Source organism: Malurus melanocephalus, unplaced genomic scaffold (genome assembly GCF_030028575.1).
Source record: "Malurus melanocephalus ecotype Western Australia unplaced genomic scaffold, MMel_1.1 scaffold_33, whole genome shotgun sequence".
NCBI classification, from domain to species: domain Eukaryota; kingdom Metazoa; phylum Chordata; class Aves; order Passeriformes; family Maluridae; genus Malurus; species Malurus melanocephalus.
In genome coordinates this window covers 1394330-1411444 of record NW_026623265.1, presented here as the reverse complement: position 1 = coordinate 1411444, position 17115 = coordinate 1394330, and the positions used below count along the sequence as shown (strand labels likewise).

General features: G+C 37.8%; 1 protein-coding gene across 1 annotated transcript in view; it reads right to left on the bottom strand.

The window, feature by feature from the left end:
- PPIL4 (peptidylprolyl isomerase like 4) overlaps positions 1-17115 on the bottom strand; it is a 17616-nt gene extending 501 nt beyond the window's left edge. The window contains exons 1-12 of the mRNA XM_057363988.1: positions 17022-17115; positions 16514-16581; positions 16365-16429; positions 14477-14594; positions 12392-12534; positions 11939-12035; positions 10429-10545; positions 9512-9636; positions 7207-7273; positions 6260-6371; positions 4652-4748; positions 3873-4011 (exon numbers count right to left, since the gene is read on the bottom strand). Coding sequence (XP_057219971.1) covers positions 3873-4011; positions 4652-4748; positions 6260-6371; positions 7207-7273; positions 9512-9636; positions 10429-10545; positions 11939-12035; positions 12392-12534; positions 14477-14594; positions 16365-16429; positions 16514-16581; positions 17022-17091 — 1218 coding nt within the window. The 5' untranslated portion in view covers positions 17092-17115. The remainder of the gene's footprint in view (positions 1-3872; positions 4012-4651; positions 4749-6259; positions 6372-7206; positions 7274-9511; positions 9637-10428; positions 10546-11938; positions 12036-12391; positions 12535-14476; positions 14595-16364; positions 16430-16513; positions 16582-17021) is intronic.

Below are 17115 nucleotides of genomic sequence, written 5' to 3'. Positions count from 1 at the left end.
GAGTTTTACCAAAAATTGATTATATCAGGGACTCCACTCAGATGTATGTTATCAAACTCTTCACAAGCATCAAACAAGTCTTATGTAGATCTGGATTTTGGATTTTTTACCTAAGCAATGCAAGCATTTCTGCAAGTTTTTGTTCAAGGCCCACAGGCATTCCAGTGGTATGCAGATGCCTAACAGTTTTTAAGACCTGCCTGTAATAATTYTTAATGACCTAAACTCGAGGATTCAGCAAAATGAACAACTTGAAAGTTTAGTATCACTGTACGTACYTAGTACACAGATAACGTTTTATGGGATTTTAATAACAACATGGTTAAGTACAGATCATTATGAACTTTGAAAAATATCGGCATTAAATTACACTGTACTTCTTTCCTAATTTCAGATATTATTTTTCTTATTATGTACTATGACAGCAACATTTATAACTGTATRGCTAAAACCTATACTCCACGTACAAGCAAGCAAACGTCATTTATTTAAAGGAACAGTGGAGAAAAATTCTACCTCTTGAATGAGATTTTTCATTTTAAAGACTTTGGCACAGAAAAAGGTCACCTTTTAAACACAATAAATTACTAAAAATATTGGTATTTTGAAATCAATTTTTTATGCCTTAAGTCAAAACCAGGCTGTTTTGGAAGAAGAAAAAAAAGATTCCTACTTAAAAACAGGCTCTCATTTACTCCTGAAATTTGTATTTCTCAATCCAGGATCACGGCTTCTCATCAGTCAGTGAGTAAGTGATCACCCCAATTCTAAATCCAGCACTGTGTTGGTGAACACACATATGGAAGGAAACAAGGAAAGAGGGAAAAATGCTTCTCTGGAAGTTCATGGCTGACTTTGCCAAAAGTAGTAACTTGCTAAACAGCATTTGCAGGTGAAATAGCTAGAAATACCATGGCTACAAAAGTAGAATGCACATGCCACCTCCTACATACCTTAAACACATTAGTTAAAGGTTAAAAGGAGCGAGCAAATGCAGATAATCTTTTCGAGGGGAGATTTTGATCAAACTTGACCCTGAATATAAAGGGAACAGTGTCCAATAAACACTAAAAGCAGGAAATTAAAACCAGAAAAATCAGTACCTCTGCCAAAACCATGCACTACAGAAATCTGAAACTGGGAAGTCCCTGTGTCTCACAAAAATCTATTGGATAGGTTATACTGCTTCACAGATCCAGTCATCTTAAAAAATAAAATCCAAAAGAAAACACACAGAGAAAACTGAAAGGGGAGCAAAATCATTATACAGATCTCAAGTAGATAAATGACCTGTATTCAAAAAAAACTCTACCAAATCCCATTCAACAACTCACGTGATCCACCCCCCTGCCCCAGACCCACATCCTGTTACCCACTAAAAGTAAGACTCTTCTACCCACTGGCATCAAGTCAAATAGCATAAGATTCAAAAATATATTCTTGAAACATCAACAGAGAGGCTGAAGATTCAGGAAACGGGTGTCAGAYTAAGAAAAGGATGAGTCAAAATATACTGAATTAAGATACAAAACACCAGCAAGAGAACAGAAAAACAACTCAACATCATGGAAACTATTCAGAAAATAAAATACCTTCAAGTCATAGCTGGAGCTGATGGCAGAAACTGCAGTTCCACTTGCCAGAACTTGCCATTCTAAGCCCCTGCTCTCAATTATAATATCTGCAACACTATGGACTCAGGGTGGAAGTTTCTGTATGAAGCATGACTACTGTAGTCTTGGCCAATTAGCAGTTCTGTTTTAAATTTCTTACCTCAGATATATTCAGTGATGTACAAAAACAGGGTTATGGGAGAATGCTTTGTTTGCCTATACTAAAAATATTGCCATTCACTAAAAAGTTTCCATGCTGTTATGCTTTGTGCTGGACTCAACAGTCACACTGAACACACTCTGCCTTAGGAACATGCTTTCTTCCCCTAAACTCCACAGATTATGTCCAAAGAATGAACAGCAAAAGATARAACAAAATTAAAATTTTGTTAATGCTAAACAGGCTTTGCCATCTAAGCTGGCTGCAGATTTCACTAGAGAGGCCATGCCCAAAATATTTATTGAGTCTGTGTRTGACTGAGTATATGCTGCTCAGTATGTACATCCTATACAGTTCACACTAACAAGAATATTCAAACCCAGAGAGAAAAATTCTTCCCAGAAATTAAGTTTCACGGTTCAAGAGGGAATTGTGATATTTGCCATCAGAGAATAAAAGTAAGCCTCCACCTGTGATTTTGGGCCTAAGAAAGCCAAGCTATTTACAGCAGAATGGGTGAAGGTGAAGAAGGCTGTGGGAAAGAAGATACCAGAACAAAGCAGCAGCAGACTATGAGAACAAACCACATCAGGAGCAGGTAACTAAATTACAAAAAGATACACAGAAACACAGAGGAGATACATGGTCAAGCACTAGAAAATATTCTATTCCAGAACCTGAAAACAGCACCAGAAACCCCACTAACCTCATTCATGCTTTTAGTGCTATGAAGTCTCACAATTCCCTTGCAACTATTAGAACAGACATTAACAAACTATTGCTGCCAGCACTTCTGCCACCTGGAGGGGTGAAGACTTCTAAACGATCTTAAAATGTTCTCTGCTGATAATGCATGACCAATAAGTTCCGTGGGTGTAATTCCTGAACCACCAAGACTACCACTAAAAATACCTGTCTCAAAAAGGCTAAAGCAACAATTTCAATCAGCCAAAAAGACAGCAGGAAGTCTAAACGAACATTAGGTCACACTGCTCCAGTCAAGACTTTACTGATCTGAACAAGTTCCTCCCCTCCACTCAAAGGGCCCTGACTGAATAGTACAGTGACAAAAAGACTGCGTCCATGAATGAGCAATAGGGCTCACTGGTGACACTGGAAGATTTTAAATGCTGATGTTCATGAGAAAAATTATTTTTAAGCATCAGAGCAAGAAGAGATGTATAAGAACAGAATCATGTATGCTTTGTGTACATAGAGCTTACAACAGTACTCAAAACTCAGCATGGGTCAATGGCCTTATGTACTATGGCTGAAACCTTTTCACTTACTGCAAAGTTGCTAGAAGACACCTTTGATCCCACTCATAAAGCTAGCACTGTTAAAACACTGGGGCTTGGTTTTGTACTTTATCAGCTTGGCTCAATTCTTCTTGACGCTCATGCTCCAGTGATGGTTAACCCTCCACTTTCTCACTGCAGGCTTTGTTTTCACAAAACACCATGTCTTGACTATCTCAAGTTCACAGAAATGTGGGAATGCTGTCCTGACAGGCTGCAGGTGAACTAATGAATGWCAGAACTACTGTCTCCTGATGCTGGCCTCCACAGCCCCCGCCTCACAGCACCATATACTCGCGCAATACAGAATGCAAGTGAACCCATGAAAATTTTACACAAACACTTCCAAAACAGTTAAGGACAAATACGAAAAGATAACGTAAAGAGATTCAGTTCCTGACTCCATATAGGAAAAATCCAACATACGATGGTCTGGCAAGAAAATAAGAAATAGTCTACAGTCATGAAATATGATTAACCACTAGTTTATGACTGGGAATACATGTACAACAGGTTCAAAGTGCAGAAGGTCACCTACTTTATGAGAAGCTATATTGTCCCTTCAGGATGTTTTGGCAAAAAGCCATCTAGACATGCCAAGCTTCAAAAGTCTGGGAGGTTTTGGAAAGCCTGTTTCATAATCAAATATTAACATCAGCCTTCTGTAGGTTTACAACTGCTGTATTTTACATAGGATTTTGCATGCCATGTCCTTATTTAATATCAGACTTGTTTTTCCTGGCTTCTTTCATGAGGAAAACAATGAATAGGTATAAAGTTGATGCATGGAGAGGAAAGTACCTTGGATTTTTTGGTCCTCTTGTCATCATCCTCTTCCTCAGAGTGGTAGTGCTTTTTCTTCTTTTGTTTTTTAGCCAAGTGTAACTGACTTGTGTGAGACTCTTCTACATCTTCATCCAGCACAAGGTCATACTTGGTGCTGATGGTGTTCGTTAAGGACAGATCTGTTACCTAATATTAGTAAGGTGCAGAACACAACAGCCTAGGAAGCAAACAAATCCCTCTTTATCTGATAAGAGTCTATCAAGACTTAACACATATTTCAGTCACAACAGGGTTACACTCTATGAAAAACAATCAGCTGTGCTAAAATGACTAAATTCTGTCCTGTCAAACAGTACAGTGAAGTCCTGTTCTCCTTCCTTTTCTACTTGTGGATATCTGAAAAAGCTATGGTCTTTTCTCTCATGCTTACCACAAGCAAAGTATGATCTTAGAGAATAGTTTCATTTACTAGTGTGGTCTCGTTTTGGATGCAGAAGGTCCCCTTTGAAACTACTTAAAACTCTGTTATGCCATATGTCATTCCAGGGTTCTAGACTTAGAACATTATTTACCTGCAAGCAACATGGAAGWGAAACAGCATATTCTGATTCGACTAAATTCATCAAAGCTATCATGTGAAAAACACAAAATGCCTAATTTCATCTCAAACACCAAATGGTTATATGAAGTAGCAGGGAAACATTCATTTGGCAGGTTTTAAAAATAAGTCTTTTCCAGGCTGTTCTCAGAAACTCTACTTATTTCATAAAGTATCTTTGACCAGAAAAGGATACTCTTGCTTTGGTTTTACCTTCTCTTTCAGAGCAAGTTTTGAAGGTTTGTCACGTTCCTTCTCATACTCCTTGAAATCTTCCTTGGTATATCGTCCACCTGTCCAAGGAAAAATATATTCAATTCACTCCAACTACAAATACAACCAAGACCTGCAACTATCATTAAGTTGAGATTATGATTTAGGGGCTCTTAATAACCACAGAGGGGTCCACAGCAAGGTACAGTTCCGGAAACATCAGTGACATCTGGGTAACAGTAGAAGAGAACAGGACAAGTTGTGATATTCTGTCCTTCTCCTGCTTGCAGATCCCATTAAACAGCATTCAGCTTTCTCCCCATTCATGTTCAGTGGAAACAACGCATGAAGAGGATCACAAAGCAGGATTCAGCAACTGGCTTAGTCCCTTTTTTATTCCAGGTCCTATATCACACTACTTAAAATTCTGTTACCATGAAAGCCCACAGACTATTGTCATTAAATGGCTTTTTGCTCTGGGCTGCACTGAGAGAAACCTCTGAGACAGCTACAGTTTAAGGACTGGAAAACTGCTAAAAAAATAGTTTATGTCTATATTTCAAGAGGTACACAACAGATTTCAATTTCCATTCACTCACTGAAGTACCAGCTCACTGATCAACGAACTACAGCACCGTGCTGCACTCTCACGGCCACACTTACAACTGCAACACTCACTAGCTAGGCCAGAAACGGCTACCCAGGATGGAAGGTAACTTTTCGGGTACCACAGAAGCACAAGACGACAATATAGTTAGGTTTCCAATATCTTGGAAAATTTAGGCTTGTTACCCAGAATGAAGCTTCCTGTGCAGGCAGTCAGTACAGGATGCACTTCTGCACTTGTACAGACAGACTACAGAGTCATCTCAGCTCCGTGCAGGACAAGTTCCAGTACCTCAGTGTTCATGAGCAGAACCCCCCCGGAGAAACTGTGTGCTAACAATTGAAAGCTGGCTGCATTTTTAGAAGAACAAGAATGCCACCACTGCAATGCACAGACACCGCTCTGAGTCCAGTGTTTTCCCCATGTCCCCAGCAACCAAACAACCACTGCATCCAACTCTTTCACCATCCTTTCCTCCCCAAACATCTTCAAATACCTGAAATTGGGTTTTTGTAACATACAACCTGGCATGCAATATTGTTTGACCTACAGGAGGTGAGGAGCAGAAATCCCTAGACTGAATACTGACCTTTTCTTTTATAACYTGTCGTACAATGAACAAAGAAAATAAACTACTAAGTAACAGTGTATTGCCATATTATTTTGCTAATAAGTAACATAAAAAAAAAACCTATCATGTTCAAAGCTTGAGAGGAAAAAAAACATTTTAGTGGCAAAAATTGGCTAAAAAGTTGATCAATGGCAATGCAATGCTAACATAACAGTAAGAAACCCTTCTACTCTTTCTTATGAAACAAATGAAGGGAAGCGCTAACAACTGTGTTGCTCTATTTACTACAATATCAGAAAAATTTATATTTTTGAAGATTAAACACATTAAACTCCTAACTCTTTATAAAATGCTTAGTTTAGAAGCCATGGCTTATTAAGTTATGAGGATCAAAGAATTGCAAATATACCTACCTTTTCCCTTCCACTTAATCTTTGCAACAGACTGACTAAAATCCACATGTATCCGTCTGTCATCTATCAGCACATTGTCCATTTTGAAGTAGGCTTTCTCACAGTCTTCCTCCTGATATCAACCAGGAAAATCTTAAGTCACAATTATTTCATAGGAATATTCACTGAAAAGCWCAAACACAAATTCAGCTGCTGAGTGGCATTAATTTCTTTCTAAAATTGCCTAAAGCACCATAGTTCTTGCATTGTACCATTTCAAAAGAAATAGTTAAGCTTTGTCTGAATATCAGCCTTTCAAATCCCAATCCTTTGATTCATTTCACTATTTTAAAAATTTACCAAGCCAGCTATATATTTGGCACATGTAATAATTCAGAAAAAAAAAGAAAACAGGACAACTAATGAAAGCCCCATTTTAATTACATAGGTAGGCTAAAGAAAAGTGAGAACACTTTTCCAGTGTTTTCCTCACAGTTGAGAGATACCAGCACATGCAAAACTACACACCACCAAGAGAACTATCACCATCAATCGCACAGTAAGAGCAGTGTGGTGATACAGCAAGCATCATTTACAAGTCCAGTATAGGACACTACTGTACACACTGATCTATGCTACTCCACACAACCTCCTCTCTTTATGCAGCATGCCTCCTAGCATTCCCTTCTTAAACTCTTCAAAGTCTTAACGTGCTCTGGGGAAAAAAGGGCCTGATCCCCCTCCCACTGGTTTCAAGACAACCTAAGAACATTTTTGTACTGCCTGCACAAACAGAGAAAGACTTAAATGTTTGCCTCATTTAGGACCTATAATTTCTACAGAAATTACAGACAAAATATTAGCTAGCCTACACCTGAAGATATCAGTGGTTTTCCCTTAATGGAAGTAAACCAGAAAGGGGCTTTTAYAAGCAGAGTCTACATACTTTTTATACCTAAAACCCATACCTTTTCAAACTCAATGAAAGCATAACAAAGAGATTCACCAGTCTTCCAGTCTCGGATTACTTCACAGCTGAAAAAGTAATATGAAATTAAAATGTCACTGCTTTTGGATAAAAAATACAGGACCGGAAAACACTGCTTAAAAAAGGAGAGTAAGATTTCAAAAAAAATAACCAAAAAAACCCAACCCAAAAAAACCAAAACACCTTGAAGGTATTATAACACTCGATTCTGAGATCCCTTACTGAGGTGGGGGCATCTGCAAGAAGAAATGAATGAGACATTACTTTGAGCAATTACGCTAAACTCACAAGTGGCTACCATGAAGTGTTGAAGTAGAGATGAATTTCTACTTGGTTAAAACAAAATACATTTTTCAACATTATTGTTACTAATTTTTTGCATTTCGTTAATGCAAGACAAGAAATTTCACAATCTGTTTTCTCTGTCATTTTAAGCAAAGTTTAAACAAACATCACGTGACAAACTTTCTCTTCTTAGCAAGCACCTCTTTAGTTGCCCATTTGTACATTAGGCATGTCACTGGTCAAAAAKGAGAAGCCTGAAAATACCATGTAAAATACCAGTGCAAAATGGGAAGAATACAGTATTGCATCAGCATTAGCCAATTCTTGCACTTGAAATCAGAATTCTGACTACAGGATGCCAAAGGAGGACAAACAGGCAAAAAGGGCAGGAAATGTGGCATTAAGGTGAGACTTAATGAGACTTCTCCCATATGTACTCAGGAAGTGACAAATCAGGTTAAATAATCAAAAAGATAATCAAGGTCAAAAGAAAAAAAAAAAAAAAAGCTGGGGGCAAAAGAAAAGAAATATAACACATGGCCATGCAGAAAAGCTAGAGGAATTCTTTGCAGAAGGCAGAATGGTGGTGTGAAAGGACCCTCCATCATGGATATTCAGAGAACCTATCTGAAAGTGGAAGGAAAATAGTGAACAAACACTATTGCAGAGGAAATAGTGAACAAACCAACAGAGGAAAAAAAATTAGAAATCCCTAGGGCAAAGAGAAATCATACTTGAGTTGTAAGAGCGGCACACAATGCCAATATCATCCCCACACACAGACMGTGTAGTTCATGATCTGGGAGCCTGCCACTACTGCACAAACTGGTAGAAACTCCAAGTAGGAGAAAGTTAGTGTCCATCTGAATACACAGGGCCTACATCAGACCACCTGAATAAACTTCCATGAACAGCTCTAACAGACTCAGCATGATCATGTATGATTATGATGATCACCCACTCCATGGAATCCTTTGAAATCCCTCTGAAAATAAACTCCTGCACCAAAGGCTTTTGGGGAAAGTAAGCAGCAAGGGCATAAGGAACATCTCCATATTGATAGACAAGCAAAAGACCAGGTAAGAGTAAACGGATTYAAAGTTTGCTGATGGTACTTAATTGCGCTGATGATACTGAATTGTTAAAGGTAACAAAATAAAGACTGAAGAAATTGCAGGAAGTCCTTACAAGACCAACAAGACAGCAAATGACCTTCATATGACATAGATAAATGCAACAAGATAAGCATGGATGGAATACTAACTGCATATTGTAATGAGAGTAATGCAGAGAACAAAGCTGTTCCACTGTACACCAGTAATTTCTTCAATACCATGTGCAGTTCTGATTCTCTCAACTTGAGATGAAAACAAAAGAACAGGAAAAGGTCAAGAGAAGGAAAACAAGGTAACAAAGTCTATACTAAGAAGCATGAATATGTAGGCTAGTGCTCTAAGCAAGGAAAAAAGTAACTTAGGGGTATAGAGAGGTGTAGGGAAGCAGATTTCATTGTCCATCATGTCTTTTGATAGCAGTACCAGGAGGAATCAGCTGAAACTACTAGAAGCCAACATCAAAAGTGAAAAAAGCAGCAGGCACGAGGAACATGTACCTTACAAGGAGTATATAAGATGCCACAGATGTTTGCTGCTTTATCCCAAACCATATATACTCCCACGGGAAAGAAAATCCCAGAGATTGTATCTAACTCATGGAGCATCTGACAGGAAAACTGCTGAAAGGAGTGAGAGGGGCAGGGAGGAGTGTCATACGCTTTCTTTGTTCCTACACTTCCCCAGGCTTTCACTTAAAACCACTTCTGGGACAGGATACTCATTTAGCTAGATCTGCCTTTGCATCCCCACTGTGATGGTCTCTATCCAGAGAATGTACCTCCTGAGATACCAGACTACTCCTCAAGAGCCAAACCTAAACAGACTGACAGGAATCAATTTTAGTTTCAACAAAGAAGGTTTTCTTTTTTTTTTAAATGTAATTACCTTTTAATGGGACCAAATCGTGAAAATATTATCTCCAGGTCTTCACCTGTGGTCACAGGATTCAGTTTACAAACAAACAGCACATTTTCTGGTGGCTTGATGTCTGCATCTGGTAAGTCTCCCACCTGTGGCATAAAGAAAAAGGACATTCATCACTTCTGCCTTTCCTATTCAGTGTCACAAAAAAACGTGTTTTCTGTAGCACCTAAAATTTATTACTTATTTACAATTCTATGGACTCCATGGAAGTTCAAAAAATTCTTTCTACTTTGTTTTCCTGTTCATAATATAACAAACAGACAGCCCTAAAAGGTGCAAGTGCACCCTTTTCATTCCTACAAAACTTCTGCAACATTGTGGCCACATCTGGCTTGACATTGGAATTAYTCTCTGACAGAAAACTATTCACCATAAATTCGAATTTGGTAATTGTGAAGATGTGAGAAGGATTCACGCATCCTTGAAAGCTGTGTATATTTTTAAAATGTTTTTTTTTTCTTGAAAAAAAATACTTCAAGGCCTATTTATAATTTTTGTTACTATGGAATTTACCACTGTAGGCACTGGGAGGGGATTATTACAGATTAGCTCTCTCCCACGCATGCTAAACCTTTTCCAGGACTGTAAGTATTCGGCAGCATTTTAAGTACGTTACTTTTTTTTAACAGGATGCATTTCTATGAAGTTTTTAGAAATCCTGGCTTTGAAAATGGAGTATCACTGGTTTTATCAAAAAATGACAGCCAGTGTTCATGCTCAATCCTTTCACTGTACAGCAGGTATTTAATAGCACAGATTCTGAAATATGGTATCACCAGATAAGCAATTTCAAGATAAGTAGTACACATCCTCCTAGACTTAATAACATGCACTCACACTGAGTACGCTCTAAAAGGTAAATATAGAAAGATGTTCACCATTTCCAGAAGAATGGCACGAGTTTTTGCTTCTTTTTCTGCCTGAGCCTCTTCTATTTCATCTGCAGACCGTCCTTTCATGTCATCAATCTCTTCATCTGCTCCTATTCTGCCACTCTGAAAAATGAAGGAAAAAGCTCTTTATTACCTAGCCACAGCCAAAAATTTTTTCTCACTTTCCAAATATTACTTGGATGACCTCTCCCCTCACCCCTCCAGACATGAAAAATGCTTAAGCACTGTATCTCTGCAGAACTGGCCTTTCATTCTGCTCTTCCAACTTAGACTAGGAAAGAAGAAAAAAAAAGATGTTATCCTCATATTTCAGCCACTGTGAACTATTTACGAACTTTCATGATTAGTCTGAACTATATCCAGTGAGGAATTCTAAATTCTTTTATATGCCCACTTAATACTCAACATCTCACCACAAGTGCTAATTAACTCTTTTGTAATGAGCAGGTAGCTCCTGCCAGAAATGAAGGTAAGGAACACTACAAACATCTGTTATATCTAGTAAGACATTAAATAGAATATATCACAATAATAATTTTGTTTGAACCCATCTAAACCTAGGCGACTTTAGGTTTAATTTTTCCTTCTCACCAGCACGTCTAGAACGCTGCCCTTCTTACAGGCACTGCTATGCCAAAAGGTGTATCTTCAGGCCGTGAGGAAAGAAAACTCAGTACAAGTTTTCACATCTCTACGCAGCTGGCAGTAAACTATTAAAAACCTTACCCTTAACATATCTAAAGATACATAAGAGATTAATCACAGTGCACACATACTATAAAACCCCAATTTCAACATTGTAATTGTATCTATTAAGCTTAAAAATAAATAATATTCTCTTCAGTTAATTATTCCATTGCTTGAAACAACTGTTTTCATACAAGGAAATAATTCCACACAACTTCTGCAAATTAATAAATGCAATTATATTTTAGAAAATTCCTTGTTTGAACAAATAACCTACAATAGTACATGTGCTTGCACATATAACTCAAAGAATGACCAAGATTACTTCCACTGAAACACACACTATGCACATTTAAAAGGAAAACATCAGTAACCATTTCAATATTAATGTTACTTTTGTTTTGTCTTCTACCACAGTATACAGAAAACCAATAATACCAGCATTGAATATTCTGAATGTTCTATGCTGTGAATAGAAACTTAAAATACAGCTTTCAAACATAACTCCACCACTCACAAGGGAGAGCACCAAAGTCATGCTTTTATCCTTTTCTTGAAAGGTTAAGCAGCTGTATTTGATTAAACACAGCAGTAGCACCAAATAACTGAGAAGCATCTGACATATCAACTCCAGCTGGCACAGCAGAAGAACACCTCCTGCATGAAAAAATGTGTAGTTCTTTTAGGACACAGATTTGAGAGAGAAACTTTAAACACTGAATTCCYTTTTTGGCCAATCTGTGCTGGACATGAATTGAGATAAAATTATTTAATTATTTCTTCCAAATTCCCAGTCACGAACACTCACATCAAGCTGCTCCTTTGTAGGTTCTGGTGAGCGATCAGGAACACACAAACCAGGTGGGTCATCAAATGGATCATCTAAAATTACTGTATGATTTATCCTTAAAGAAAACCAAAATCAAAAACAGCATTGGTTACATGCAAATAAAACTTGCTTTACTCAACTAACACCAAAACAGCCCTGCTACTTCTCAGTTATATCCCAAACAGTGAAATGTCCTGACTGGCTCATAAATTCTAGCACTGATGCTTTTGTGAGGGCAATGTAGTTGAATATTTTCATACATACTTATTTATTTAGTACTTGTTTATTTTACCAATAATACCAGAAAAAAAGGTATTTAAGATAGCATGTATAGGTCATCTGGCATCATGATATTCATCTAGCTTCCAAAAAGAGATAAATTCATTCAATTAYAATGTACTCCTCAAAAAGTAAAGTTAAAAACAGACACACCTGATATCTTGATATGGGATAAAATCCTTATCTACAAAGGTCTCATTGATTGTCTTCAACACATCCATGCCTTCTGTCACTTCTCCAAATACTGTATGTACACCATCAAGGTAATCCAGGTTTTCCCCTGTAGTAATGAGAAACTACAAAAAAACATACAAAACCAGGAACAGTAAACAGAAAAAATCAGGTTGTGGGTTTTTTTCTTACCTTAACACTTACACTCTCACTGAATTCAGTGAGAAAAAAATACCACTTCCCAACTTTGGCAGAAGACTGGTCTTCCATCAGCTCTCAGAACATGATGGGCTACTCTACAGCTCACAGACACTACCTAAGGCAGAGTTTCCGTCTGCACTAGCCTGCAGGTCCAGCTCACTGTACCCTTCAGTGAATGGGTTTGACTCAGTAATGGGCACAAAACCAGACGGGCAGAGGAGGAGCAGAGAGCTCTCTGCTGGGGAGGTTTGTTGAGCAAGACCAGCAAAGAGAGGGCAGAAAGAGCAAGGCTACCCCTCTGGGCAGCAGTGAGCTGTGAGCTGAGCTCAATTCACCAAGAAGCATTCGGCAGCTACTTCATAAATTTGGCAAAAACCTCCACAGGACTACCTTTACCGGACTCTATCCAGACTTTTTTCCTTCCTTCCCACACTCTTCTCTCCCAAAAATCAGGATGCAGTAGCATTGAGAGAAGAGCTATCACACACTGACTTAAATCAACTTGAACTGGCACTAAATGTATCTTAACACAAACCAATCTTTCACTTTGAAGCAAAACTGGGAGTATGCAAATTGATACCAACTAAATACTTGATAACAAATTAAAGATAGAGGGCACTTGGAAATAAAGGAAGGAGGAAGAAGCAGATGTGCACAAATAGCAGAACACAACCATTGCACCCACACCTTACAGTCTGACTAGCAACATCTCACTCCTCATTCTCTCTACAACATTTTTACGACCAGTTAGTATTTGGTATAGGTTACACTATGCTACACTATACTTGTAAGGCAACTCCATGTAATTCCTTTCTGGAATTTTTCATTCCCAAGGAAGACACTGCAATAATGTTCCTGGGAACAATATTCATTTTCAAATGTCTGAATATACACTAGCACACTGGACCCTAAATATAAATAAAAATGCAATTTCTTATTCCTAAATCCTGCAACCATGCAATTTTATATATACAATGCAGGGGAAACAGCAAAATTACCTGCATATATTACAAGCTCTAGGTGGAATAAACCTCACCTGKTTTTTAAATTGTTCTTCAAATGGGTTAAAAATCCCTCTTTTTAAAAATTAAAATCTATGGATATTACAAGTGAGGCATTTTAATTTATAGAAGTGACAGTGCACCTAAAACAATAATAATTTAGAAATAATCGCTTTCTATGAGCTTTAAATGTAAAAAAAACTTTTTAAAAAAGCAAAAAGAATTACTTATAGCAAAAATTTTGTGTGCATGAACAGCGAACAGCAAAGGGAACAAGATCACTTTCAAAAACTATTTTATACCAGTACTGAGGTAAAACTGTAAGCTTCTATTATTAATGTACACTTTCATGTAACYATACAGAACAAACTGTGGTATGATTTCATCTTCCAAACTAACACAGAGTCATAACCAGAAAATGTGAAGATTATTTCTAAACCCAGTTTCCTTAATATTCACTTTCATTTTAGTACAGAATTTTTTCCTGACCATTTTATACATTAGCAAAATCACATCAAGGTATTAACAGAGATGAACAAATACAGGAAAAAAATACAGGATTGAGTACTAACAAATAAAATCAATCTAGAACAGGTTTTAATCTGAGCATTTTAATTTTTCTGTCTGTAACCAGATACCCACTGGCACCTGGAATGCAATGCAAAATATTTAGCTATGGCTGGCTTTTTTAATGCCTTTTGACTGTATTACAAGATGATGYTATTGACTTGACACTCTCATTGTTGTGTTGCTTTCATAAACTCATAGAATTTTATGAGTTTATTTTATTTAATTCATATTAATTTAATTCATTTTATTTAACTCATATTAGTTACTTAGACATGTACCAACACCATATGCTGACCTGTGATCCATGTTGATCACTGCCATTGTTCACCATTGACACAGTTCCCTTCTTCTTATGCTTGATTCTCGGCACCTTTTCTGCCTCAAAAAACCTGGCTTGATCACCATAGAGTTGACTGAAAGAAATACATAACAAATATGTTACAAGAAAAAGGAATTTTTAAAAGCTACCTAATCAAGCATCGTAAAATGGTAAATGACACCTCAAAAAATTCTTACATTGGCCTTCAAATAAACCTAGAATTTACACTGCACCCATGCCCATATTTATGGACCTGTACACTTACACAATTTATATTACAGCAGATTTTTCTATGAGACACTTCACAGGAGATTTTGGGGAAGTGGGAGGGATGGAGGGGTATATTTACATGTTTTTAAATATAGTATGTAACATTTTTCTGAGGCATGAAGCAGCACACATTCCGAGTAGGTTCTGTAAAAATACATTCTTCCACACTGCAAAAATTCAGTAATTCATGTCCAAAAACTTACCTTGCAAGATAAACAGAAACCCAATAAATCTATGTGTAAAATCAGTTAATCATACAGACAGGACTACATACAGTAATTTGGGATATACAGGATATAGCAAATTGTTGCATTCTTTTAAATGTTTTAAGTCTAACCCTGTTATCCCTTATTTTGTCTCACTCCATAAAATGACTGAGGCATGGTCAATACCTCTATTTGCCCAAATTTAAGGACTATGTTGTGTTTGAACTCAGTTTGCTAAGCAGGTGTTAGCCTCTCTGAAGAGAGGATTCAAACTAAAATTTGCCTGCAAGAACAGAAACTCCAGTTTCATGGACTGCATCAGCAGCAGATAGATACAAAAGATAAACGGACCTTCTCCATCCTAGTGCCAGACAGGATCTGACACTCTCTCATCATGCTATACTTCCCCATTTGCCATACCAGTCACAAGACTTGTAACAGAGCAGAATATCAAAATAAACTTAATCTACTTGTGTGCAAAGACAGCTCAATTCTTGCAGGATCATCTAGCTAGAACTGCATCTGCTTAGCACAGTTACACTGCTTCCAGGACCACCGGAGAGATGATTCATGGACCCATGAGTTCCCAGTTTTGTATTTAAAAGGCTCTTAGAGACTGACTTAAAAGAGCCAACACTAATCTAGCAACAGTCACTATTCCAGCAGAACTACTTATCGCTTATATTGGGTTCCTCAGCACTTCCCAGTAATTAGTTCTGCTCTGTAATTTTAACTCTACTTTTAACAACTGCTTCAAAGGAATCATATAGAAAATTGCACTTTAACGGAATCCTAGCTGTTTGAATGATTTCTTCAACTCTTGTCTGCATGACCACTGAAAATCTCTTGAACAAATAAGAAAAGCAATTTCCTTATACACATTCAACATGACTAAAACAAAAATAAGTAAGGGGATCACTTTCYTATACACAAAAGAAATCAAGTACAGCCTCCATGTTCCATTCATGCTCAATTTACTAAGTTTTTTATAATAATAAATGTATTAACAATGCTAATTGATTCTGCCTTCTACAAAGCACTTATGATACTTCTCTTACCAAACACACAGTTATTTGCTAGCTTTTAAACAAACAGAAATATATGTACAAGTTGTTACATGTAATTTCACTTCTAATGTCAGAGACAGAACAATGTYCAGAAAATAAAAGTGAATGATCATAGGCAGTGTAAAAATTCAAAAGGTACGTAACTAGGACACTCAAAGAAACTTATGTATCGACATTTTTATTTTCCACCAGTAATTCTGTCCCAAGAAAGCTGAAGACAATCCAATGGGAACTCCTATTCCCTTATATAAATTCTCTGCTTATATATATATATGTATGTATGTATGTATGTATGTATGATTTTTATTCATAAATACTTACCAAAATATGGATTCCCCTCCACGGCCAGTTCCCATGGGGTCACCAGTTTGTATAATAAAATCCCTCTGTCAAAGCAGAATACATAAGATATTGCTTTCATGCTTGAGATTTTAAACCAACCAAAAAAACAAGGAATTGAGAAGACTTACCTGTACATTATAAATAAGACAATAGTTGTAGTACTTGACTTTGCAAAGCTTCAGGAAATTGAGACAAGCTGTAAGAAATCATACCAGCATTTACAAAAGGAAACTCCAGGTACAGTAAAAACAGATATAACAGATATTTAGTTTAACGTACAGGAAAGTCGGTTTGGAGCAGACTGTGTGGAAACTTCCCAGGGCACAAGCTATAAATGCTGCGAGAAATGCTCTAAGGAGCGGTAACATTTCCTCCCTAACTGCAGACCATCTCTAGCGATTCAAAGAACTCTAGACACGGCTAGTTATACAGAAACACACATCCCCCCGYCCTGCCCTGTATATTTTCAAACATTTGAGAAAGAAGACCACGGCAGCCCTTCGWTTTAGTGTATATTACATCTGCGGCCGCAAGCGCTGTCTGCGCCACCCGCCTGCGCAAGGGGAAACCCGGTGCCGGGGGGGCCGGTCAGAGGGGAGCCCGGTSCCGGAGGGGGGTCAGGGGCTCGGCTCGTACCGCGGGGCCGCTCCTCCGTGTACAGGTCGATGACCAGGTCGCCCACCGTGGTCTCCAGCAGCACCGCCATGGCCGCCGCGCGCCKCTGCCCGCC